Consider the following 26,055-nt stretch of genomic DNA (forward strand, 5'->3'; position numbering starts at 1 on the left):
GTTAATGGCTAGGAAACAACGTTAACCAAATCGGGATTAACCCGTTTTTTTCTCAGGTTCAAAAGAATCGGGAATCCCTGGGGTTACAGCTACATCTGTATATCTATTGAAATAAAACGCTGTTAAAAAATATGTAAATCATTAAATAAATAAATAACACAATATACATTTGCTGACAATATAACCGACTGTAAAGTTAATTTGGACACAAAACACAGTTCCCTGGTGTTTCTTAACGTTTACTTACACTAAAGATGACATTTCAAGCAGTCAGCGATCAAGATGTACTTAGCCAAAACGTTGTGAATAATAATTTATAAGATACCTCATTATGACATTTTAATTACCTAGCTATATATGCAGTTTCTCAAATGAGATAATGCTCACCATGCAATGACTTAATTTGGTGAGCCCTATTCTTAATTAAAATGAGTAAACGTAATTTTCGGAACACATCTACATTTAAATATTTATTTTTTTGAAATCAGATGTTATACAGTATATATAATAAAATAAATAATATATTAATATAAAGTTTAGTCCTATTATGTATTTTTACAGAAAGGGCCCAGGATCATTTGATATATATATTTATTGACTCCTAATTTTCAGTGATAAATAATGCATACAACAACTGAAGTATCACTTTAATTAACTTGTCAATTCTATGCAAAATGAAAACATTATGGAAAATATATGTCATCTTCGTCGTTACTGCCCGGATTTTTAATACCGATGTTTTGTCTAAATTTTACTTCAGTCACTAAGTTCCGGTTTCGTTTTCACTACTTGTAAACAAGCACATGTTAGTAATTGACATGGTAGTTAGCTTTGTAGGCTAGATAAAGAGTTTGAATATCATCTGAGCATAGAATGAAGAGCTGATTAAAGATCTCGGGCAATGCTATTTCCTTCCATTTTACATGTGGAGTAGTAGGCTTATTTGGAGCATTGGTATGCATGGTGACATTTGCGGATTTGAGCCTGAGGTAAGCAAGTCATGCGGGTTATTTGGTAGTAAATATTTCTATGGATATTTCTACGAAACATACCCAACAACATATTATATTCCAACAAATGTCTTCAACAAGATTGGTTCTACTTCCATCGTTACATACAGTATGTACTAAAAAATGTAATGTCCTCTCCGTTACCCAACGTAGAAACCCAGTGCAACATGAGTACTATCTCCATGGCCATTGTCTAGAACATGTGGATAAAGCTAAGTACTTGGGAGTTACCATCCAACAAAATCTTAATTGGGGCCCCCACATACAAAACATCTGCAATAAAGCCAACAAAACACTAGGTTTTCTAAAACGAAATTTAAACATCAATTCCATTTCTGTGAAACAGCAAGCATATAAATCATTAGTTCGGCCTTCAGTAGAATATGCTTGTACAATTTGGGACCCACATCTAAAAAACGACATTGACAAACTAGAAATGGTCCAACGACGAGCCGCCCGCTTTGTGACACACAGGTATCACAACACATCCAGTGTTGGCGATATGCTCCAAAGACTAGGCTGGCGTAGTCTTTCAGACAGGCGTAGGGATGCCAGACTCACTATGCTGTATAAAATCACACACAGCCTTGTTGCCATCAACAAAGACAATCATCTCACCACTCAAAACCGTCAAACTCGACTATCACACTCCTTTTCCTATCAAGTCCCGCACTGCCGCACCACCTGTCGTAAAGAATCTTTCTTTCCAAACACCATATCCGAATGGAACAAACTCCCTCCTGATCTCATCTCTGCAAACACTATGACTGCCTTCAAATCCCAGCTCTCTTCCTACAAATATTAATTTCGTCCTCAATGTACATAGTTTTAACCTAATAATTTAGTGCTACTTCTTATTTTTCCCTTTAAGCATAGCGCAGATCATTGACAGCATCTTCATAATGTTGAAGGAGGTCAACAATCGGTAGAAGTAGAAGTAGAAGTACTAGGAATCGGGCCTGATTCAACTGTATAATTGTACATATGTACGTACATACAAATCATTTGACAACTGTATTGTTCTTGTACGTTCAATTTTGTAGAGCAGCAGGGTCATGCCTAGTCTTATATTAATAAATTGGTCAGAAATAACTTCTTTAAAGTCTTTATATATATATATAGATGGTCTCGCTAAAACTTTGTTTATATATGTAACTAGGTATTTCTAGCTAATTTTATAATAATTTGTGTAATTAACATATGCCTTAAGATTCACCGAAAAGGGCCAGAAAGGGTCTATACTATTGTAAATTGTATGTTACATGTACCAAAACAAGACCCAGGCCCATGAGCTTCATTGCCATTGCATGGTCACCAGAGATCGGATATGTAGACTAATATTTTCTTGAGTAGATTATATATGGTGAATTACCATACTCTATTGTTCAATGTACAGGTGTGGCATGGTGAAGTGAGCAGGGGTCAAAATACCATAATGGTTAAGTGAACTGGGGAAGGGGAACAGATTTTGCATAAATGGTGACTCTGAAACCCAAGGGGCCAAAGGGGTGGGGCGCTATAGGGGAAATAGAGGTAATTCCTTTAAATCGCTACTTGTCATTAATGTTATTGATGGATTTGAACCCAATTTGGTCATAAACATTGTTGAGGGAAGGGGAACAGATTTTGCATAAATAATGACTCTGACCCCTAAGGGGCCAAAGGGGCGGAGGTTAATAGGGGAAATAGAGGTAATGCCTTTAAATTGCTTATAGTCATAAAGTTATTGATCTTTGGGGGAAGAGGAACAGATTTTGCATAAATGATGACTTTGACACCCAAGGGGCCAGAGATCTAGAGCCTGGGCCCAATAAGGGAAATAGACGTACAGTTGAGTGTAAGCTAATCTTTACACCCTAGCGCACTCCTAGTGCATTATGTTTAAACTTCTAGTGCACTACATTTAAGGTACAGGTAAACTAGTAATGCACTACGTCCAGTCAGGTGTGACCACAAATCCCCCTATACAGGTAATGGACAGTGCCACTGGACACCTGTGTTAGATACACCATCTTATGGACCTCCATAACACCTTACCAATATATATATGTATCAGATGAGGATCAGTCTCAAGGTACTGGTGTGCCTGGCTATAGTTTTGTCAAGTCCCCAATTACCCCCCAGGGGTCCATTTATAGCATGCTGTGCCAGGCTCCCTCTGCCTTAATTACCTACCTGTAATTAGCATCTAACACTGCCCATATATAATATCTACTTGTGGATGTTTTTTAAAAAAAATTTAGGTTTTTTTTTGTGAATCATCAAAAAAAAAAAAATTTATATACATTTTTCTTCACAATAAAGATACCGTATTTGACCTAATAAGGGCGCCTGCCCTAATAAGGGCGCCCTACCTTTTTTCAAGGAAATAAATCTTTGACTGAGTGTTAAAATGGTGTTCAAAAGTAATCATTCATGTGAAAAGTTTTGCTACTTTATGTGTTCAGTTTTCTTCAGCAAATTAAGTAACTGGAACAAAAGTTTTCGCCACATTTTGTCTATTCCTACAGATGACATGTCAGTGCAAAGAGAAACCGAAACTAAACACACATGCCAATAATGTAAAAATAATAACTTAACATCTTTATTTGAAGATAAAGTAAAAGACTTCATTCTTGTTGATAAATAACTTTTGTTCAGAACAGAAAGCTAGTAAAAGACATTGTAAATCAATTATAAGGTCAAAGAAAACGATGTCTGATATGATCTGGGAAATCACCTGTCTATATATAGAACACAAAAGAGTTCCATTTGAACATAAATGGTGGAATACACGTTCTCTGCTCTAGAGATCAGCTGGCATGGTTTACAAGTTTACAGGAATATTCAAGTGAATGTTTAATGCTTAATATATGATAATGAATAGATATCTTCATCTGGAATATTTTTATGACTGAATATTTTACCGTTTCCACAGCCTTGGGTATTCTGCTATAAGGTATAGTCTGCTTCATAAAACTTCAGAATAACTATAATCTTAATAAGGGCGCCCCCACTGTCAATTACCTGCGCCCTGCGCTCTTATTAGGTCAAATATGGTATTCAATAAATATAGTTCATATGCTGATTTTCTATAATTACAAGAAGAGGTAAAATCCCCATCACTTACACATTTAAGGTAAATAATTATCTTAATACGATAGGGAAACACTTAAATGCTGATTAAAAGGTATCCCAAAATTTTGTTTTTAAACAATATTGCAAAAAACATGTTGGCGTGAACTGTAAAAAAAAACTTTGGCTTAAGGTCCATATGTGTATATAATATATTTGTTGGCAGGTAACTTTATAGAAGAAAATTATGACATTACAAATACAAGTGTTTTATATAATTCAAGAGTTGTATGGCAAGTACATGCAGCTCGATTGATCCACATAAATGAACATGTACATGTATGTGTGTTATATATACGGTAAGCTTAAAACTGTTGCCCTCACCCTCCCCAAGTTTGCCAATATATGTATTTAATAACAAAAATGACATTAATTGTTCCCTCAGACCATTATCTCATTCTGTGTTACCTGCAACTGATACATGTACCTGGAATCAGATCCAATATGTTAGATCTTCAAAGTATTAGATACCTGCACACGGGTACATCAGAGACGTATATATCTGATATACAAGTCTCTGGGTACATGTACTAGAAATTTCAACTAGTTCAGTAAAGGAAGATGGAAGGTGTATTACAAGTAACATATACCTTTTATAAACTTAAAATTTTGGAATGTAGAACTGTACATGTTATGATCACTTAATTACCAGTACATTCATATAGATCAAAGAATATTCTGTCTTTACAATGTTAAATCAATGTTTAATTAATTTCTTTATGTGTTCAGGTTTCTGACTTTAAGCATTAATATTGCATGTAATACAGTATACACATAGAATTTACAACATATATTATGGGCTTAATTAGGTTTTAATAAGCATAATATCACATCAAAAATGAAATTATGAATATGCTGCTTAATTTAATCTGAAATTAAACTACAATGTAAATTAAATGTATCAAATTGAAAATGTTCAAGTAGTACGATAATTGTTTTAAATGTTTTATTATATACTTTCATGTGGTGAAAACAAAATGACTTGAATTAAACATGTGAAATATATAACTGATTAATCAATACAAAATATAAAGTACCAATTAAAAGATAAATGAAACTTGGCTTGAACAATTTAACGTAGTAAAAGGATTTATAAAGTAAATTTGTCTTAACTTAGTTACAGTGTATAATTAACAGGAATAGAAAGGTTGAAATATAACATCAAACTAAACTCCCAAATAGCTTTTTAATAACTCTTTGAATATAACTGCTAGATAGCCTTATATATACAGTACAGGTAAAAATTACAGGTAGCCTTGGGTACTGCCCATTACCTGTATGGGGGTTTTGCTGTTCATCACCTCTTAGGGTGTAGTGCACTACTAGTTTACCTGTAGTTTAAATGTAGTGCACTACTAGGTGTACCAATAGGTGTCCAATAGGAGAAATAGAGGTGATATAATCCCTTTAAATCACTACTTGTAAAAGTTCTGAATAGATCTGTACCTTATTTGGTCAGAAACATCTTCGAAATGAGATTTTGAATGGTGACTGACCCCACTGGCTCTAGGGGGATGGGGCCATATAGGGGAAATAGAGTTACATTTGTAAGTCCTTTAAATCGCTACTTAGTCATAAAGTATATATGTACTGAATAGATTTTAACAAAATTTGGTCAGAAACATTCTTTGGAGGGAGGAAAGAGATTTCTTCATAAATAGTAACTCTGACCAACACAAAAATATGCCCTGGGGTCTTTTCCCACCCCTGCATACTAAGTTCCTTTGATATATCTTAGAAACCATTTAGATCTCCTCCCTATAACCATCTATAGCATTGTTGGGCATAAAGAGATCAACAAAATCATGTTGTAGATATAGGCCCTGGGGTCTAGTGCCCCATCTATAGGGACTTAGTTTCTTGGTTATATTTTTGAAACTGTTGAGAGCCCTACCCCATAACCATATATAGCATTGATTGGCATGAAGAGATAACCACAATCCTGATGTAAAAATGGGTCCTAGGGTCTTTCCACATGCACCCTTAAGGATTTACCTGTTGTGTCTTGGTTATATTTTTGAAACTTTGAGAGACTCTTTCCCCACTTTAAGGGAATTAGTTTCTTTAAACACAATCATGTTGTAAAAACAATCCCGTATTCTTTTCACACCCTTAGAGAGTCTGGACTTCATTTCTTGGTTATTTCTTTAGAGCATTTGAAATCCCCACACTAAACCAAATATAGCATTGTTCGAGATCTAAAAATAAAGCTATTAACGAAATGAACATGAACATTATTTTGACATTTGGTCAGGTGGACCAGGTGAGTGATACAAGCCCATAAGCCTCTTGTTTAACTAGATGATCGAGTCTTTATGAAAAGATTTTATATGAAACTTGTGATACAGCTTTATAAGGTGTATCATGAAGATCTCAGGTGAGTTTGACAATTGGACTGGCTCGATGTAATTTGCATTGTTTTTGCTCTTTGTTGTTATATAACCATTAGACCTTGTGAGTATAACGATAAATATGAATGGATCTTGATAGAATTTGTTATTCTGTGTGCTTTAAATGAATTAGATCTTGGACAATTTCCTCATTGGGATCAATCTGACCATAATATAGTTATGGCCCTTTGCAGTTTAGGTCTATAGGTCATCATGATATTGGGCTGGGATGAGAGCTAGCAAGTTTTTTTTCAAATGAATTACCTTGAGCTTTTTTCAAGGTCACAGGGGTCAAATATGTTCAATCTTAATTTAGAAGCAAACATCTCTTGTTATCATTGTAGTATTGACACAATGCTTCCAAGCAGTCGAAGACTTCTACAGATGAACAGATTGTGTGTCCTAGTATATCGGACACTCTGTGACGATGTTGGAAATATACCAGAGTATATGAAAAGATGGGAGCTAAAACAATCAAGGTGCAAACTGAATAAAAAGACAGCAGGTAAACTATACATCAGTATCCTTATTGCATAGATCATGATTTATCTTATCCTTATTGTGGCATGCTATTTTGAAGCAGGAACCAGGGTCAAAGTTACCATACTGGTGAAGTGAGCCATGGTTATGGTCAACCCCCTCATGTTAGAGTAAAGTTGCCGTATTATTTGTTTGCAATTGATTTTTCATCACCAAATTATTAGGTCATCTGACCAAAAGGGTCAAGAGTTGGAGCATAGCTCCATCTTTGGGATTCAGTATTAACTTAATGGAAATGATCCTGTGATATTATTAGTATGAGTGTCTTTAGAGTCAGATAACCGTTAGGTCATCTAACATAAGGGTCAGAATAACCTATAGCCATTGTGCTTCATTCGTTGTTGTCTGTTGTGCCCTGTATTTTAACTTTTCACCTGGCAAACTTCTTGTCAACTTCCACCAGCAGGATTCATATCTAATTAACTTGCCTGAAATAATCCTGCGATGGCCCTGACCAAGTGTTGTTATTTTTCGGGTTGGTCTTAAATCGCAGAAGGTCACCAGGGTAGCCAACTTGAAAAATGCATTTTAAGCCTCTTCTCCAGTTCCATTGGTGCTATTGAGCTGAATATTGGTAGGAATGTTAAGAAAAGAGAGCCAACATTTTTGTCATTTTTAGCTCACCTGCAGGTCTGACGGAAGGACAAAGGTGAGCGTACATGTATGCCATACCGTGGCGTCCGCCGTCTGTTGTCAATCTGCCCTCAGTCTGTTGTCCGTAGTTAGTCAACAATTGACTTCTTCTTCATAACCGCTCAACGGAATTTGACCAGAAGCATCCCTATGGTGTGTGGACTCAAAATTGTACAAATGATGGGGCTGGCCTCCCAGGGGTCAGAGGGCGGGGCCAAAATGGGTCAATTTGGCTATATTAATATAAATGATTCCTCTGAAACCGAGTAGTGGAAATTGCTGATATTTGCCTGGTAGCATCACTATGGGGTGAGGATTCAAAATTGTACAAATGGTGGGGCTGACCTCCAAAAGGGGTCCATTTAGCAATATTGATATTAATGACTTCTTCTCAAGACCTATAAGCATTGTGTGACATTGATATTTCAGTTGTAACATCATTGAAACCATTCAGATCCCCACCCCATAACCATATACATGTATAACTTTGCTGGGCATTAAGAGATGAACACATTTCTGATGTAAAAATAGGCCCAAGGGTCTTTCAAATAAAGATGGTAAGTTATTATTTGTATGTGTTTTTAGTTTCGGGTGCTCTTTGCACTGACATGTCATCTGAATAGACAAAATGTGGCATTTTGAACACCATTTTGACACTCAGTCAAAGATTTATTTCCTTGAAAAAAGGAAGGGGCACCCTTATTAGGTCAAACACGGTATGTTATAGCATTGTTAGACATCAACAAATAAAGCTATTAACAAATGGAACATAATTATTTTGATGTTGGTTGCTCAAATAAACCAAGTGAGCGATACAGGTCCTCTGGGCCTCTTATTCAGTCTGATATACAATTTGACATGGCAGCCATAGGTCCATTTTTTAGGTCACCTGAGACGAAGTCTCAAGTGACCTATTCTAATCGCCTTTTGCCCGTCGTCGTCCATCGTCGTCCGTCGTGCATCGTCTGTCCGTAAACAATTTACGTTTTTAACTTCTTCTCCAAAACCGCTGAACCAAATTTAATGAAATTTGGCAGGGAGCTTTATAACTAAAGGTCAACTAATTGTGAATTATAAGGTCCCCATCCCACAGGGGCTTGAGGGGTGGGGCCAAAAAAGGTCAAATTGACTAAAACTTCAAAAATCTTCTCTACTCTCAGATATGGTGGAATCAAACACTCTTCATAGATGGAAGGGTATTAAGGTGTTTTACGAAAATTGTGAATTTCATGACCCTGGGGTCTCACGTTTGCCCCTGGGGAGGGGATATACTTTACTATAGTTTATACAGGGAAATCACATTTTTGACAATTATTTGTTGGATTTCTTTTGGAATTCATTCTAACTTTGTTAACATTATCAGTGTGGGATGAAAGCTTAATGGTATGCACATGTTGGCCCTGACTGAAACCTTTAACTGATGTGTTGCTGTTGGGCCAAAAAGGGTCAATTAAATTAAGTGAAATAATTCAAATCTCAGGTGACCGTTAAGGCCCATCGACCTCTTGTTATAACATGATTATGCAGTCATGGTTTTCCTTAACAATGCCTTTTTCAAACTTCTTCTAAAGTTTAATCTGTGGAATTTAGGTAAATCCTGTGATGGTCCTGCCAAAGTGTTGTTATTTTTCAACAGTTGTATTTGCTTCTGAATATGTATACTGCAATTATAGTAAAAGGGTCTTTATATAAAGAGTCAGATGACCTGTAAGGCCCATGAGCCTGTTGTTTTTGTTTTATACTTGGTGGAGGAAAACAATTAACAAAAAATAAGAGAAGAGAAAATCAATTGAAAACAAAATAAAAGGTGGTTTCACTTTATAATGGGCTTCACTTTACCATATAGTTTTGCAAATTTTGAATATGTTAAGTATTTACTACTTTTGGCTGGTCAGCCATATCATCTAGAGTGATTGATAGTACTGTATAACAAGACTGACTTCTGACTATGAATTATAGCTTAAAAGTGATAATATGGCAGATGTATATTGGTTGAGCAAGTAAGTTGTATTTCATTTGATTCTCAAATATGCTTTTATTTATAGAATCAGTCAAACGTTGTATTGAAAAGAACCGACGATACAAAAACAGCATAGTGATGGAGAGCTGTGGAGCAGATGAGAGTAGGTTTTATTTTTATGTCAAACTATAAAAGACATTGTAAATAAACTAAGAGTATCTATCATCCTGGTTGACTGGTTGATTGGTTAACTTTCATATGTAATTGATAATGAATTCAGAATGTTCACATCATAGGAAACCCACCAAAGTTCTGCTCTGTCATTTGAGTCAAACCCACGAAGGTTCTGCTCTGTCATTTGAGTCAAACCCACGAAGGTTCTGCTCTGTCATTTGAGTCAAACCCACGAAGGTTCTGCTCTGTCATTTGAGTCAAACCCACCAAGGTTCTGCTCTGTCATTTGAATCAAATGACAGATCTTAGGTCTCCTGGGTTTCATACTTGCAAACTTTTTAAAATTATCATGGGGGAGAAAGTGCGTGGGCGACATTTTTGACTGGACAACACATTTTGCGTGTGACACATTGAGCAAACAAAAAAAGGGGAGATAATTTGCTATTGGAAAATAACTTCCTTGCTTTAACATTTTACTCCCTCATTAAAAAAAAAGAAAGAAAAAAACATATATATTTCAAGCTTGGCCAATGATCTTTGATCTTTTTTATTTAACTTTGGAAATTAAATTATATATAAGCAACCAGGTACAAAAAATATATGCAAAATTACATTATTTTTAATTATTTCTTGGAATAATTTATCATAGCTCACTAATTAAGCTGTATAAATAAAAGTATTTACCTAGATATGTTATGAAAATTATGTTTTTTATTCAAGAAAATGTTTGATTTTAAAGTAAAATTCTCATTCATTAAAATTCATCAATATTCATTATCACTGTTCTTGCTATTTCATTCATTTTGATGAATTTCAATGAATATCATCTATGCATAAAAGTTCATGAATAGTTCATAATCACATATGATGAACGATCATGAATCTTAATAAATTTGTAAAATTATTCATTAATTTCAAAAGTTCATGAGGGTTCATGAGAGGTACTATTTGATGAATTATTTCATTAACAATTTTTAGCTCACCTGGACCGAAGGTCCGGTGAGCTTATGCCATGGTGCGGCGTCCGTCGTCCGTCGTCCGTCGTCCGTCAACATTTGCTTCAAATCGCTACTAGTCAAAAAGTTCTTGTTGGATTTTGACCAAATTTGGTCAGAAACATCCTTGGCAGAAGGGGATCAGATTTTGCATAAATGGTGACTCTGACCCCCAAGGGGCCTGAGTGGCGGGGCCCAATAGGGGAAATTGAGGCAATTCCTTTAAATCGCTACTAGTCATAAAGTTATGAATGGATTTGAACCCAATTTGGTCAGAAACATCCTTTGGGGAAGGGGAACAGATTTTGCATAAATGGTGACTCTGACCCCCAAGGGGCCAAAGGGGCATGGCCTAATGGGGAAATAGAGATAATTTCTTCAAATCGCTACTAGTCATAAAGTTATGAATGGATTTTGACCAAATTTGGTCAGAAACATTCTTGGGGGAAGGGAAACAGATTTTCCATAAATGGTGACTCTGACCCCAAGGGGCCTGAGGGGCGGGGCCCAATAGGGGAAATTGAGGCAATTCCTTAAAATCGCTACTTGTCATAAAGTTATGAATGGATTTGAACCCAATTTGGTCAGAAACATCCTTCAGGGATTGGGAACAGATTTTGCATAAATGGTTACTCTGACCCCCAAGGGGCCAGGGGGGTGGGGCCTAATGGAGAAATAGAGGTAATTCCTTCAAATCGCTACTAGTCATAAAGTTATGAATGGATTTGAACCCAATTTGGTCAGAAACATTCTTGGGGGAAGGGGAACAGATTTTGCATAAATTGTGACTGACCCCCAAGGGGCCTGAGGGGCGGGGTTGAATAGGGAAATTGAGGCAATTCCTTTAAATCGCTACTAGTCATAAAGTTATGAATGGATTTAAACCCAAATTGGTCAGAAACATTCTTATGTGAAAGGGGAACAGATTTTGCATAAATGGTGACTCTGACCCCCGAGGAGCCAAAGGGGCGGGTCCCAATAGGGGAAATAGAGGTAATTCCTTTAAATCGCTACTACTCTTAAAGTTATGAATGGATTTAAACCCAATTTAGTCAGAAGCATTATTGGGAAAAGGGGAACAAATTTTGCATAAATGGTGACTTTGACCCCCAAGGGGCCTGAGGGGTGGGGCCCAATAGGGGAAATAGAAGTAATTCCTTTAAATCGCTACTAGTCATAAAGTTATGAATGGATTTGAACTCAATTTAATAAGAAACATCCTTTTGGGAAGGGGAACAGATTTTGTATAAATGGTGACTCTGATCCCCAAGGGGCCAAAGGAGCGGGGCCTAATGGGGAAATTAGAGGTAATTCCTTCAAATCGCTACTAGTCATAAAGTTATGAATGGATTTGAACCCAATTTAATAAGAAACATTCTTTGGGGAAGGGGAACAGATTTTGCATAAATGGTGACTCTGACCCCCGAGGGGCCAAAGAGGCGGGGCCCCATATGGGAATAGAGGTAATTCCTTTAAATCGCTACTAGTCATAAAGTTATGAATGGATTTGAACCCAATTTAATAAGAAACATCCTTTGGGGAAGGGGAACAGATTTTGCATAAATGGTGACTCTGACCCCCGAGGGGCCAAAGGGGCGGGGCCCAATATGGAAAATAGAGGTAATTCCTTTAAATCGCTACTAGTCATAAAGTTATGAATGGATTTGAACCCAATTTAATAAGAAACATCCTTTGGGGAAGGGGAACAGATTTTGCATAAATGGTGACTCTGACCCCCAAGGGGCCAAAGGGGCGGGGCCCCACATGGAAAATAGAGGTAATTCCTTTAAATCGCTACTAGTCATAAAGTTATGAATGGATTTGAACCCAATTTAATAAGAAACATCCTTTGGGGAAGGGGAACAGATTTTGCATATATGGTGACTCTGACCCCCAAGGGGCCAAAGGGGCAGGGACTAATGGGGAAATAGAGGTAATTCCTTTAAATCGCTACTAGTCATAAAGTTATGAATGGATTTGAACCCAATTTGGTAAGAAACATTCTTGGGGGAAGGGGAACAGATTTTGCATAAATGGTGACTCTGACCCCCGAGGGGCAAAAGAGGTGGGGCCCCATATGGGAAATAGAGGTAATTCCTTTAAATCACTAATAGTCATAAAGTTATAAATGCATGTTGTAAACTCAGAGAGTCTGGACTTCATTATTTCTTTAACGCAGTTGGGATCCCCACGCTATAACCATATATAGCATTGTTTGAGGTTAACAAACAAAAGGAATTGAACATGAACATTATTTTGACACTTGGTCAAGTCCAACCAGGTGAGCGATACAGGCCCCATGGGCCTCTTGTTTATGAATCAAAAACTTACAGTATTCTTAAAAGTTCATGAATGATTCATGAACATTCATGAACTCATGAATACCATCTCGCAGGGGAAAAACACATTACAAAACAAATAAAAAAGGGCTGTACTAGCAGTTATACCGGGGACTAACATACAGTGCTTGGTATGTGGGGACTGATACTTAATTTCTTAGTTTTAAGATGACAGTATTTATTTGAAGAAAGTTAGTATTTGTGGACAAGTTTTTGTCTCTCAAATTTTAATTGGGAAAGTTTCTGCTGACATAGGTCACTGCTAATTGACATTAGAGACAGATGATACTGTATGCTGATGATATTGTGATTGATACGACATGTTTACCTACTGGCAGCCAGGCCCTCGGTCTAAATGGTCGTTATTGTGAATTTATTTCCTTATGCTAATTATCTTAAGATCAGCCAATGTTTAAATGTAGGTAACATTTCAATAAGTAGTCTGTATCGTTAGGTACTCGGTTGATAACCTTGCCAGTGTTGTTTTCACTTTTTCTGACCGAGATATTCCCGGTTTCCTTGCCAGTGTTGTTTTCACTTTTTCTGACCGAGATATTCCCGGTTTCCTTGCCAGTGTTGTTTTCACTTTTTCTGACCGAGATATTCCCGGTTTCCTTGCCAGTGTTGTTTTCACTTTTTCTGACCGAGATATTCCCGGTTTCCTTGCCAGTGTTGTTTTCACTTTTTCTGACCGAGATATTCCCGGTTTCCTTGCCAGTGTTGTTTTCACTTTTTCTGACCGAGATATTCCCGGTTTCCTTGCCAGTGTTGTTTTCACTTTTTCTGACCGAGATATTCCCGGTTTCCTTGCCAGTGTTGTTTTCACTTTTTCTGACCGAGATATTCCCGGTTTCCTTGCCAGTGTTGTTTTCACTTTTTCTGACCGAGATATTCCCGGTTTCCTTGCCAGTGTTGTTTTCACTTTTTCTGACCGAGATATTCCCGGTTTCCTTGCCAGTGTTGTTTTCACTTTTTCTGACCGAGATATTCCCGGTTTCCTTGCCAGTGTTGTTTTCACTTTTTCTGACCGAGATATTCCCGGTTTCCTTGCCAGTGTTGTTTTCACTTTTTCTGACCGAGATATTCCCGGTTTCCTTGCCAGTGTTGTTTTCACTTTTTCTGACCGAGATATTCCCGGTTTCCTTGCCAGTGTTGTTTTCACTTTTTCTGACCGAGATATTCCCGGTTTCCTTGCCAGTGTTGTTTTCACTTTTTCTGACCGAGATATTCCCGGTTTCCAAGGATGAAAACTTATGATAATCTGTATTGGTATCAAAACATCTGTTTAGTTTTGTATATGGTTAGAATACGAATAGTTGGAAAATCAGAAATGAAACGTAGCAACCTTTAGGACTAAACTGTTGAAGGATGACTGAATTAATTGATCATCTTTTGGTGTAACCTGTATTTGACTTTTAATCGCAATGGCCGAGTGGTTAAGGTGTCCCGACACTTTATCACTAGCCCTCCACCTCTGGGTTGCAATTCGAAACCTACGTGGGGCAGTTGCCAGGTACTGACTGTAGGCCAGTGGTTTTTCTCTGGGTACTCCAGCTTTTTTCCACCTCCAAAACCTAACACTTCCTTAAATGACCCTGGCTGTTAATAGGACGTTAAACAAAATAAACCAAACCAAATTTTCATCAGTATGATATTACTGCAGTGTCTGAATTGGAAGACTCTTGTTATTATTGTATATCATCTATTCTCAATGACTTGGTGAATGTGTTTTTTATTTAGTTTTTCTACATACCAAGAACAAGCTAGATCTGGCCTTCCTTACACAGGTAAGTAAGTGTACAATTCACAGGTAAATAAATGTACAAGTCACATGTAAATAAATGTACAAGTCACAGGTAAATAAATGTACAAGTCACATGTAAATAAATGTACAAGTCACAGGTAAATAAATGTATAAGTCACAGGTAAATAAATGTACAAGTCACATGTAAATAAATGTATAAGTCACAGGTAAATTAGTGTACAAGTCAGACAAGTCACACGTTGGTCCTGACTGACCCCCAGGAACTGATGGGTTGGGCCAAAAAGGGTCAAATAAATTAACTGAAATATTTCAAATTTCAGGTGACTGTTAAGGCCCATGAGCCTCTTGCTACTAAAAACAATACAATTTCTTATGTCACATATTAACATTTAACATCACGTTATAATTACATAAGCCACTTTGACCATTATTGTTACAAGATTTGATTTTCAATGCAACTTTAAGTCTTCCTCTATACAGACTACTGCAAAACAGCATCTGTACAGGAAAATGAACAAGACAAACCAGTACATGAAAAAATTTCCACTACCACTGAAGGAGTACTATCAGGCAGCAACGAGTATAGAAGGGTTAGGTAAAGGTATGTTGAGTCATGTGATACCAGGTTGACATTAGGTTAAACAGTCAAATATACTCACCTCTTTTTCATAGAAATTCATGGCCCGAACTATCTTAAATTTTGTGTTGAAAATGTCACCATTGTTAACTAGTAACAACCTCTTTAAAAACAACATTAAATTTTGTTACATGTTTAATATGATGCAGAAACCAGGTATACGTAGGGTTAGTTTTATGTCACCTGAGCTTTGCTCATGTGACCTATTCTGATCAATTTCCATCCGTCGTCATCCGTCATTGTCTGTCATTTGTCGTCTGTTGTCTGTCGTGCAAAATTCTTAATAACCAGAAAGCCCAGAGTACTGATATTGGGCCTGTAGGGCTGAAGGGCTACCAAGTTTGTTCAAATGGATGACCTTGACCTTCATTCAAGGTCACAGGGGTCAAATATGCTAAAATCTTAAACAACTTCTCTTGATAACAAAAAGGCCCACAGACCCAATATCAGGTCTGAAGCATGCAGGGATGAAGGACTACCAAGTTGTTCTAATGGATGACATTGACCTTCATTCAAGGTCACAGGGTTCAAATATGCTTTAAAGACTTCTCTTAATAACCAAAAGGCCCACAGACCCAATATCAGGTCTGTAGCATGCTGGGATGAAGGGCTACCAAGTTGTTCAAATGGATGACCTTGATGTTCATTCAAAGTCACATGGGTCAAATATGCTAAAATCTTTAATCTTCTTCTTCATGATAACCAAAAGGCCAATTAAGAGACCCAATTTTAGGTCTGTAGCATGCTAGGATGAAGGGCTACCAATTTTGATCAAAAGGATGACCTTGACCTTCATTCAAGGTCACAGGGGTCAAATATGCTTAAATATATAAAAATCGAGGTGACCGTTAAGGCCCATGGGCCTCTTGTTGATTATGTGGTAATCCACAAATTCTTATGACCACAAATTTGTAGAATTGAGAAATTTTGATGTCATTGTGAAATTTGGATATCTGATAATGTAATCATCACAAAATTCGAGCCCAAAGGGAGAATTCCATCTTTCACTAGACTAGTACACATATATTTTGCAAGTTGGGCATTTCTATAAAAGTCTAAAATCTGAAAAATGGCAGAGGAGGCCAATTAACTGTTGATAACTTCAAATGTATTTTCTTCTTATAATAGATCTTGTATGTTTGGGTCAACTTATGATATTGGACTGTTTTAAAAGGATCAGTATAATCAAATACTTTTCATGGATTGAAGCGCCTTCTGGATCTTTACCAAAATTATAAACTTCATGGCCCTTGGGCATCATGTTTCCCTCAATTAAGCCTGAACTTTAATAGTTAATAGGCAAAATTACATTTGTATCTTAGTTTGTTTTATTTCATGGGAAATGATATAAACTTGGTAAGAATTATAAGTATGTGGTTTCAGTTTGATGGTTGGAACATATTGATCTGTTTGATCCCCAGGGACTGAGGGACAAGGCCGAAACAGGTCATCTTGACTGAAATTTCAAAAATCTTCTTGTGACCCAGGATGGTAGAATCAAATACTCAACATTGATGGATGGGTCTTAGGTGCTGTATTGAAACTGTAAAATTCATGACTCCAGGGTTTCATGTTTTTCAATGGTAAAGGGCTAAACTTTGCTATTGTTTATATTCTGTTTAGCATTACATCGTGTTAAGGCCCGTGGGCCCCCTTTTCTTTGTATTTGTAGTGGATTCGCTGTTGGTGGTCGGAATCGCTGACAGGGTATCAATTCGATACTTGCCTGTGCAAGTCTACCAACAGACAGGCATGCTAAGTTTGGGAAATGTGGAAGTCTTTTTGCTGATGGTGGCTGATGATGCAGTTGTAAGTTTATCAGCATTGACATAATACATTTCATCTCCTGGAATCTCTCAGAAAAACTGATTTATGGAATATCTCTCATAATATTTGATTTATGGAATATCTCTCATAATATTTGATTTATGGAATATCTCTCAGAATAGTTGATTTGGGAATATCTCTCAGAGTAGTTGATTTGGAAATATCTCTCAGAATAGTTGATTTAGGGAATCTCTCAGAATAGTTGATTTAGGGAATCTCTCAGAATAGTTGATTTAGGGAATATCTCTCAGAATAGTTGATTTAGGGAATCTCTCAGAATAGTTGATTTGGTGATCTCTCAGAATAGTTGATTTAGGGAATCTCTCAGAATAGTTGATTTAGGGAATATCTCTCAGAATAGTTCATTTCGGGAATATCTCTCAGAATATTTTACATAGGGGATCTCTCAGAAAAGCTGATTTATGAAAGCTCTCAGAATAGTTGATTTATCTCTGAGCTGGAGCTTATCCTAATCCTACATATCTGTTGATTTATCTCTGAGCTGGAGCTTATCCTAATCCTACATATCTGTTGATTTATCTCTGAGCTGGAGCTTATCCTAATCCCACATATCTGTTGATCTATCTCTGAGCTGGAGCTTATCCTAATCCTACATATCTGTTGATCTATCTCTGAGCTGGAGCTTATCCTAATCCCACATATCTGTTGATTTATCTCTGAGCTGGAGCTTATCCTAATCCTACATATCTGTTGATTTATCTCTGAGCTGGAGCTTATCCTAATCCTACATATCTGTTGATTTATCTCTGAGCTGGAGCTTATCCTAATCCCACATATCTGTTGATCTATCTCTGAGCTGGAGCTTATCCTAATCCTACATATCTGTTGATTTATCTCTGAGCTGGAGCTTATCCTAATCCCACATATCTGAAATTTCAATTGTTATTGATGACATTTCAGTTTTTATATTTTTATGTCCCAGAATTACTGTTTACTTTTCTTTCCTGGCAACAATTTCAAAACTATTCAACTCAACTCTACAAAACTTTCTGTATATATTAGGTTAGTGCCCTCCTAGCTGTGCCTTTTCCTTTTGACAATACTTTTTTTAATATTTTTTCTGTTAATCATTTTTAAATTTTTTTTAGCCCACCATCATCAGATGGTGGGCTATATTCAAGTCATCCTGCATCAGGGGTCCATGGTCTGTTTGTCACTTCCATCCGTCCGTATGGAAATCCTTCAGTCCATCAGTCTGTCAGTCCAACAGTCTGTAAAAAATTCTTGTTATTGCTATTTCTCAGAAAGTACTGAAGGGATCTTTCTCAGATTTTGTATGTAAGTTCCCCTAGGTCCATAGTTATGCATATTGCATTTTGGGACCCATCGGAAAACAACATGGCCAACAGGCGACTATTTTGGATTTTTACAATTGAAGTTTGTTATCGCTATTTTCAAAAAGTACCAAAGGGATCTTTCTCAAATTTCATATGTAAGTTCCCCTTTGTCCCTAGTTGTGTATATTGCATTTTGGGACCGATCAGAAAACAACATGGCTGATAAGTGGCCATCTTGGGTTTTGACAATTGCTGGTTGCTCCTGCTATTATATCATGTTATAAGGAGTTATTAAATATTTTGAAAGAAGAGTGAAAGAAGAGAAAAGAAGAGAAAAGATTAGTCAGTCATTTTTGTATGATATTGATCATTCAGTGGTTGGCGCCAAGATCCCTCTGGGGTCATACCAACAGCTGGGTGCAGAAGATAATGCCACACTTTAGGGATCCTTGTTAATCCTCGCTTTCTTATGTTAGAACCTGTCATATTGTTGTATTTCTTGAGACACATGCATGTTGCAGTGTTCTGCTTAGGAGCGATAATGTATGAACTATCTTAATTATTTTGTACATTTTTCACTTTTATTTGCATATTTCTCAAATATGATTGTAGACATTTTTTGCTCACCTCCTCGAAGGTAAACTTTTTCAAATTCTTTTCAAGTACATTTGTACTCGATTTTGGTCTTGTAGCATGCTTTGTGATTAAGGGAAAGTCATAGTTTTATGGTAAATTTGAAAAAAAAGTATGACCTTTGGCAAAACTGTTTGAAAATGATTCTAAAGACCAGACCTACCTCATAATCTTTATTTCTACTCTCATACTTCTACTAGACTACTTAATTACAAGTTTCCTTCATTTTATTTCTACTTATTACTTCTACTAGACTACTTAATCATAAGTTTCCACAATTTCCTTCCTTTTATTCACTAGGCTTTTTACTCTTAATCATTGAAATGTTGTTATGTAATATGTTACTGTAATCTGAATTGCTATCAAATATATTCAATTCTTATACCCGCCATAAAATGGGGGGCATATGATGTTACCCATATGTCCGTCCCGTCCAGTTGAGTTAATTGTTATTGTTATTATTCTACAATGAATAATTATGTCCATTTTATTGGTATAATCAAAAGATATTTCTTGTAACAGTTTTAGTTATTTTAATACTTATACATATATACTATAATGTAATTTGATTTCAGAAATTAATGAAAAAGAATGGCATGCAGAAATATCAAGTGATGTTACATACTGTTTTTAAAATAGAATGTTTGATGAAGGTAAGTGTTTAATTTTGATTTACAATAATAATAATTCTATTTTAAATTTAATTTGAAAAATTCTATTCTCTAAGACCATATTGCATGTAAAAGTAAATTCTTTTTTTGCAGCATTTCATGAGGTGCCCAATCTTAGTTAGTTACTTGATAAATCTTTTTTAGCTCACCTGCCAAAAGGGCAAGTGAGCTTATGCAGTGGTGCGGCATCTGTCCAGCTTCAACTTTTTCCTGTTAACAACTTCTTCTTAATAACCCTGAGACACAGAGTACTGTATTTGTTCTGTGTCATGCTAGAGTGAAGGGCTACCAAGTGTGTTCAAATGAATGACCTTGACCTAAATTTAAGGTGACAGTGGTCTAATGGGCTAAAATCTTTAAACCGCTATTTTTCAATAACGAAGAGGCCCAGGGAGTTGATATTGGATGTTTAGCATGCTGGGGTGAAGGGCTAAAACATGTTTGTTCAAATGAATGACATAGAACTTCATTCAAAGTCACAGAGGTCAAATAGGCTAAAATCTTTAAACAACTTTTTTTTTCAATAATCAAAGGCCCAAAGACCTGAAAAATTTGCCCCCTGTAGCATGCTAGGATGAAGGGCTACTAAGTTTATTCAAAAGAATGACCTAGCCTACTCTGATACTTGAATGAAGTTCGATCAGCTTAGTATCTGCATTAATGACATAGATCAACTTCAAAGTTGCTCTAGGAGTAGGTGAGTGGTATATGCACATTGGGCTTGTTATTCATTGTGTAGTCATGGTATTTATCTTGTTATCACAACAGGGGCCAACACATACCACTTCAGTTTAAAATTGGTGGTGGATTTATTTTAATAAATAAAATGACAGTTGCTTAAATATTTATTCAACTACAATAGACAGTTATGGGTTTATTGCCAGACAAGGTAGACTTACTGCAGGATAAATATGGTGTATGCTATACCGTGGCATTCGTCTGTCAACAATTTACTTCTTCTTCATAACCGCCAATTGGAATTTGACCTAAAGGAAGGAGCTGACCTCCCGGGGGCAGGGTCAAAAGGGGTCAATTTGTTTCTTTGAAACTAAGCAATGGATATCACTCACATTGGTGTGGTAGCAATCCCTATGGGGTTGCTTCATTTCATGGATTAATTGCACTTTTTGGCATAAAACCTACATTTGTATGGTAGCATGGTTATGGGGTGGATTTTCAAAATTGTACAAATGTTGGGGTTAATCCCCCGGGGGGCTGAGGAGTGGGGCCAAAAGGGGTCAATTTGGCTAAATTGACATTTTTAGAATAACAATAAACTAATGTACATGTACCCATATAAAACTCTTTTGATATATTGCCATAGCAATACCAGCGACAAATACACTTAAGCATCATTCTTGTTTCATATCTCATAAAACCAGGTCAGCGATACAGGCCCGCTGGGTCTCTTGTGCTTAATTGCTATAAACAATTAATTGTCTGGAAGTAAGTGATGAATATCAATCATATTTGACTGGTAGCATCCCTAGGGGGTGGGGATTCAAGAACTATAAATAGTCCAGCTGACCCCCGGGGGACTGAGGGATGGGTCTAAAAGGAGTCAATTTGGCAAAAGACATATAAATGTCTTCTCTGAAACTAAGTTATGTACAAAGCACATATTTGATTGTGTAGGTTCCGTATTGGATAGGGATTCAAAATTGTACAAATGGTGGGGCTGACCCCCAGGGGACCTAATGGGCACACCCAAAATGGATCCAATATGGCAATATTGATATTAATGACTTCTGGATCTCAGCAATGTATGACATTGATATTACAGTGGTAACATCCCCAGGAGGTTGGGATAAAAATTTATACAAATAATGGGGCTGACACTCCCCCAACCCCAACCCCTGGGGCCTGAGGTCTTTCCCCACCCTTGAAGACTAAGTTCCTTTGTTATACTTCTTTGAAGCCATCTAGATCCCCACCCCAAAACCATATATAGCCTTGCTTGGCATCAAGAGGACAACACAATCCTAATGTAAAAAATAGGCTGAGGGTCTTTTCCCAACCTAAGGGACTTGTAGTTTCTAAAAATACAATTATGTTGAATCTTGACATCGTTTCTGGGTTAGTTGAGATCCCAACAACATAATCATACATCAACAAATAAAGCTTTCTATGAAATGGAACATAAACATTTTGATGTTTGCTCAAATAAACCAGGTGAGCTATACAGGCCCTTTGGGCCTCTTGTATTGATATGTGATAATCTTTCAGGAATTCTGGTAATCTCATTAATTTACTTTGGAATAGAGCATGATTATCGATATAGATATATAAAATCTAGCATGATCGAGGTATAAAGTTAGTCCCAGACTTCCAACTTTAGCTAGCTAGGGAATTAAATCATTCAGATTTTCAAAATCAACTTTACAAATTTATGTTCTTTTCAGATACCGGCAACAGCAGTCACGCCAAATATGAAAGATATTTTGGAATTCGCTGAAAATTCATTAAAAATGGTATGGCAAATCATTATATATACTGAATCAAGTTTATCTGTATAAACAATACACCTTTGGCTGTATATATGTACATTTACTATCAAACCTCGTAAACCATTACCGTTTGTGTAAGGGTTTGCAAGAATCATTTCAGGCTAACTCAAGTCTTACTATAAAGTGTTATCACACGGTTGTGTTAATGTTTGTTTCAGCTTTGCAATTTACCAGTATTTCAAGTAATACACCATCATGATATTGTTGGCTATTTAAATCATGTTATATCAATGGTCCCTCTGTTAACATTTCTTGTGATGTCTAGATGTACATACATGCCATATTTTCAGGAGACCTATAAGGGAAATTGATTGTTTTAAGGGAGTTTTGCCTAGATAAGGGAGATTGATTGTTTTAAGGGAGTTTTGCCTAGATAAGCGAGATTTATGCGTGAGGTTTTTACTCAATTTTAAAACTTATTTTGAAAGTGATAAAGAATATTTATATTTATTCTATTTGAGATATTAATCATACTATTATTATATGAAAACAACAAAAAGTTGTATAGGGTAAAAATGCAATTAGTATACATTCTGATAATATAAAATTATTTTTCATTTTTTAAGTAACACAAAAAGTTTCACAGCTTTATGCATATTACATAAAAGCATTTGAAAAGAGTATATTATAATAACATGTAGATAAAGATTAAGACAAGCAGGTTAATCATTTATCAGTTTGGATTTTCTTAAAATGAGAAAGCTTGATCCACTCTGAGGGAACACATCAGTTGTAAAAATTACCATGAAATGTCCTGTGGGATCCCTTATGTTGGACCATTTAGATATAAAAATATTCCAAGTATACAAGTGTATATAGTCATGAGAACTGAAGAGGTTCATGGTAGGAAACTGCAGTAAATCTTATGATCATTCCAGATTTTGTATATTGTCTCTGTCATGGACGGTACAGTCATTGTAAACAGCATGATTGACCACTACCACCAATAGATGTGCTAATTTTGATAATTTTATAAAAGAAAATATCGGATTTCATCATGCTATCACTGATCCATGTACACATGTTATATGAAAAACACACATGATTTTGGCTCTGTATCAAATACCATCAACAAAGTATGGTCCTAAACAAAAACAAACAATAATTCAAGTCTGTTAGCAAAGAGGGTTGAAGTTGTTGATAAGCAACTTGCCTTTATTTCATGGTGATAGATATTCTAGCGCAAACATTACACTAGCCAGCACGTGCTTCGTGTCAAGGCCGTGTCCAATAGACGCCATTTTGACTGAGTGATCACATGAACAGATGGATCACGTGGTCTCTAAATTTAGCCAAATCTCATAAAATCTTGTGGAAAAAACCTACCGAATATTGCAAACAAAAATGGCATCAGCTGAAATACTGGAGGGAATTACAAAATACAAGAGTTTGGCTCTCCTCCTGGAAGGAAATAAATGACTTGAAAATAAGGGAGATTTTGTCTCACGCCGGGAGGTATGGCATGTATGTTCCCCTTTGTTCCTGTGCTTATTTAATTTTGAGTTTGATTGGGAAAATAAAATTGCTGACAGAGGGCCATCTTGGATTTTGAAAGTTTGTTATCACTATTTTTTGGGAAATATAGAAAGAATACTTCTCAAAATTCTTATGTACTCAGTCCTTCGTTATGCCCATACAATTTGAATCTGATCTGAAAAACAAAATGTCCAATAGGCAGCCATCTTGGATTCTGACAGTTTATATTTATTATCACTATTTCATGGAAATTTCTTCTTAGATTTTTTCTGAGATTTTTTATTTGATTTTCCTTGCTATTGAATTATTTAGAGAAAATAGGAAAGAATGAAAAGCAGAGAAACAATCAGTCATACATATCTTGAACCAATAAAGACCATTCAATAGTGGGTGCCAGCTAGGGTCCCTCTGGGATCTCTTCCTATGAAAACCAATCTAACTGTCTGAGTTGGATGATACATTTCAACTTTACTTATTTCAAATAAAACATAAATAGATTGAGTGATAATGTACATTTCTCATACCAGGTTTTTGTGTTTTGCTCATTTTGTAATGTAAAACTGAAGGAAAATACACAGTAGTAATAGACCCCAAACTCATTTCATTTCATCAAATTTATTGTAAAAATTTCTTTAATAGTTCTCATCCATCTGTCACTGATAGCATTGTTTTTATTTCTTTTCTTGTCTTTCAGGACAAAATTGAAGTATTGGATGAATGTGTGTCAGATAATCTAAGGGACTATATCTACTTGATGCATTTTGTGATTAATAAGGATTTCAACATAGATGAGGACTTATTTGAATTTCAAGCGTTTGTGGAATTACTTCGGCGGCAGGAAGCATATCTGATAAAGAAACTGGAGTAAGTATGAGTTTGGAATTGAAGTAAATAAATATTAAATAAACAGATAAATGGGGTAAGTACAAGTTGGATGTTCGACGCAAAAAAGGATTTTTTGGATAATTAAGAAGACCGAAAAATAATTGACACAACAGCAGTTTTTTTGATTCATCAGTGTTTGAAACATAAATGTTTAATTAACTAACTTAAAGATAAAGAAGAGAAAAAATCATGACCAAACAAAACATTGGACTGATCTGTGTATTTATATTGGATATTATAAACCATTGGTCTCGTATATTATAATAACATTCGACTGATCTGTGTATTTATATTGGATATGATATAACCATTGGCCTTGTGTATTATAATAAGTGCTTTAACAATCTGTACACTCAGTTATTTACATACGATTTATATTGCATATGGAATGTAGTTATTTCTAAAGATCATCTGAAGTTTACAAAAGCTAGATGGTGACTTTTGCAGGAGTTCTTTCCCAGGATCAGGGTTGCCACTACTTAAGGCTGGCTATACCATGATACACAAAGTCAAACACCTGTCACCCGATGAGTTCCTCGATATATTCAAGGTGAGTTTGGTGATTAGTATCCATTTGAACAAATTAATTCCAAGAAAAAGGCCTGGATGAAATATAAGGCATATATCATGAAAAACTTACTTTATAATGTTAACGACAGAGTAACCATGATTATGATACGGTATAAACGTACAGGGCAATGAAAACTTACTTTATAATGTTAACGACAGAGTAACCATGATTATGATACGGTATAAAACGTACAGGGCAATGAAAACTTACTTTATAATGTTAACGACAGAGTAACCATGATTACGATACGGTATAAAACATACAGGGCAATGAAAACTTACTTTATAATGTTAACGACAGAGTAACCATGATTATGATACGGTATAAAACGTACAGGGCAATGAAAACTTACTTTATAATGTTAACGACAGAGTAACCGTGATTACGATACGGTATAAAACGTACAGGGCAATGAAAACTTACTTTATAATGTTAACGACAGAGTAACCATGATTACGATACGGTATAAAACGTACAGGGCAATGAAAACTTACTTTATAATGTTAACGACAGAGTAACCATGATTACGATACGGTATAAAACGTACAGGGCAATGAAAACTTACTTTATAATGTTAACGACAGAGTAACCGTGATTACGATACGGTATAAAACGTACAGGGCAATGAAA

General features: G+C 36.0%; 1 protein-coding gene across 8 annotated transcripts in view; it reads left to right on the forward strand.

The window, feature by feature from the left end:
- Nucleotides 1–776: 776 nt before the first annotated feature.
- Nucleotides 777–26,055, forward strand: part of LOC117322879 — an 88,071-nt gene continuing 62,792 nt past the window's right edge. For 7 of the 8 annotated variants that reach the window (XR_004531606.1, XR_004531607.1, XM_033877816.1 and 4 more), the window contains exons 1-10: nt 777–989; nt 6,859–7,019; nt 9,733–9,810; nt 14,896–14,942; nt 15,401–15,521; nt 17,230–17,366; nt 19,891–19,968; nt 22,389–22,457; nt 24,664–24,833; nt 25,302–25,404. Coding sequence is in view for 6 of the 8 variants with exons in the window: in XM_033877816.1 (XP_033733707.1) it covers nt 961–989; nt 6,859–7,019; nt 9,733–9,810; nt 14,896–14,942; nt 15,401–15,521; nt 17,230–17,366; nt 19,891–19,968; nt 22,389–22,457; nt 24,664–24,833; nt 25,302–25,404 (993 nt within the window). In the remaining 2 variants the exon portion in view is untranslated. Of the gene's footprint in view, nt 990–6,856; nt 7,020–9,732; nt 9,811–14,895; nt 14,943–15,400; nt 15,522–17,229; nt 17,367–19,890; nt 19,969–22,388; nt 22,458–24,663; nt 24,834–25,301; nt 25,405–26,055 lie in introns of all 8 variants that reach the window. The other variant, XM_033877815.1, reaches the window with a different exon arrangement.

This window comes from Pecten maximus, chromosome 3 (genome assembly GCF_902652985.1).
Source record: "Pecten maximus chromosome 3, xPecMax1.1, whole genome shotgun sequence".
In the NCBI taxonomy this organism is placed as follows: Eukaryota; Metazoa; Mollusca; class Bivalvia; order Pectinida; family Pectinidae; genus Pecten; species Pecten maximus.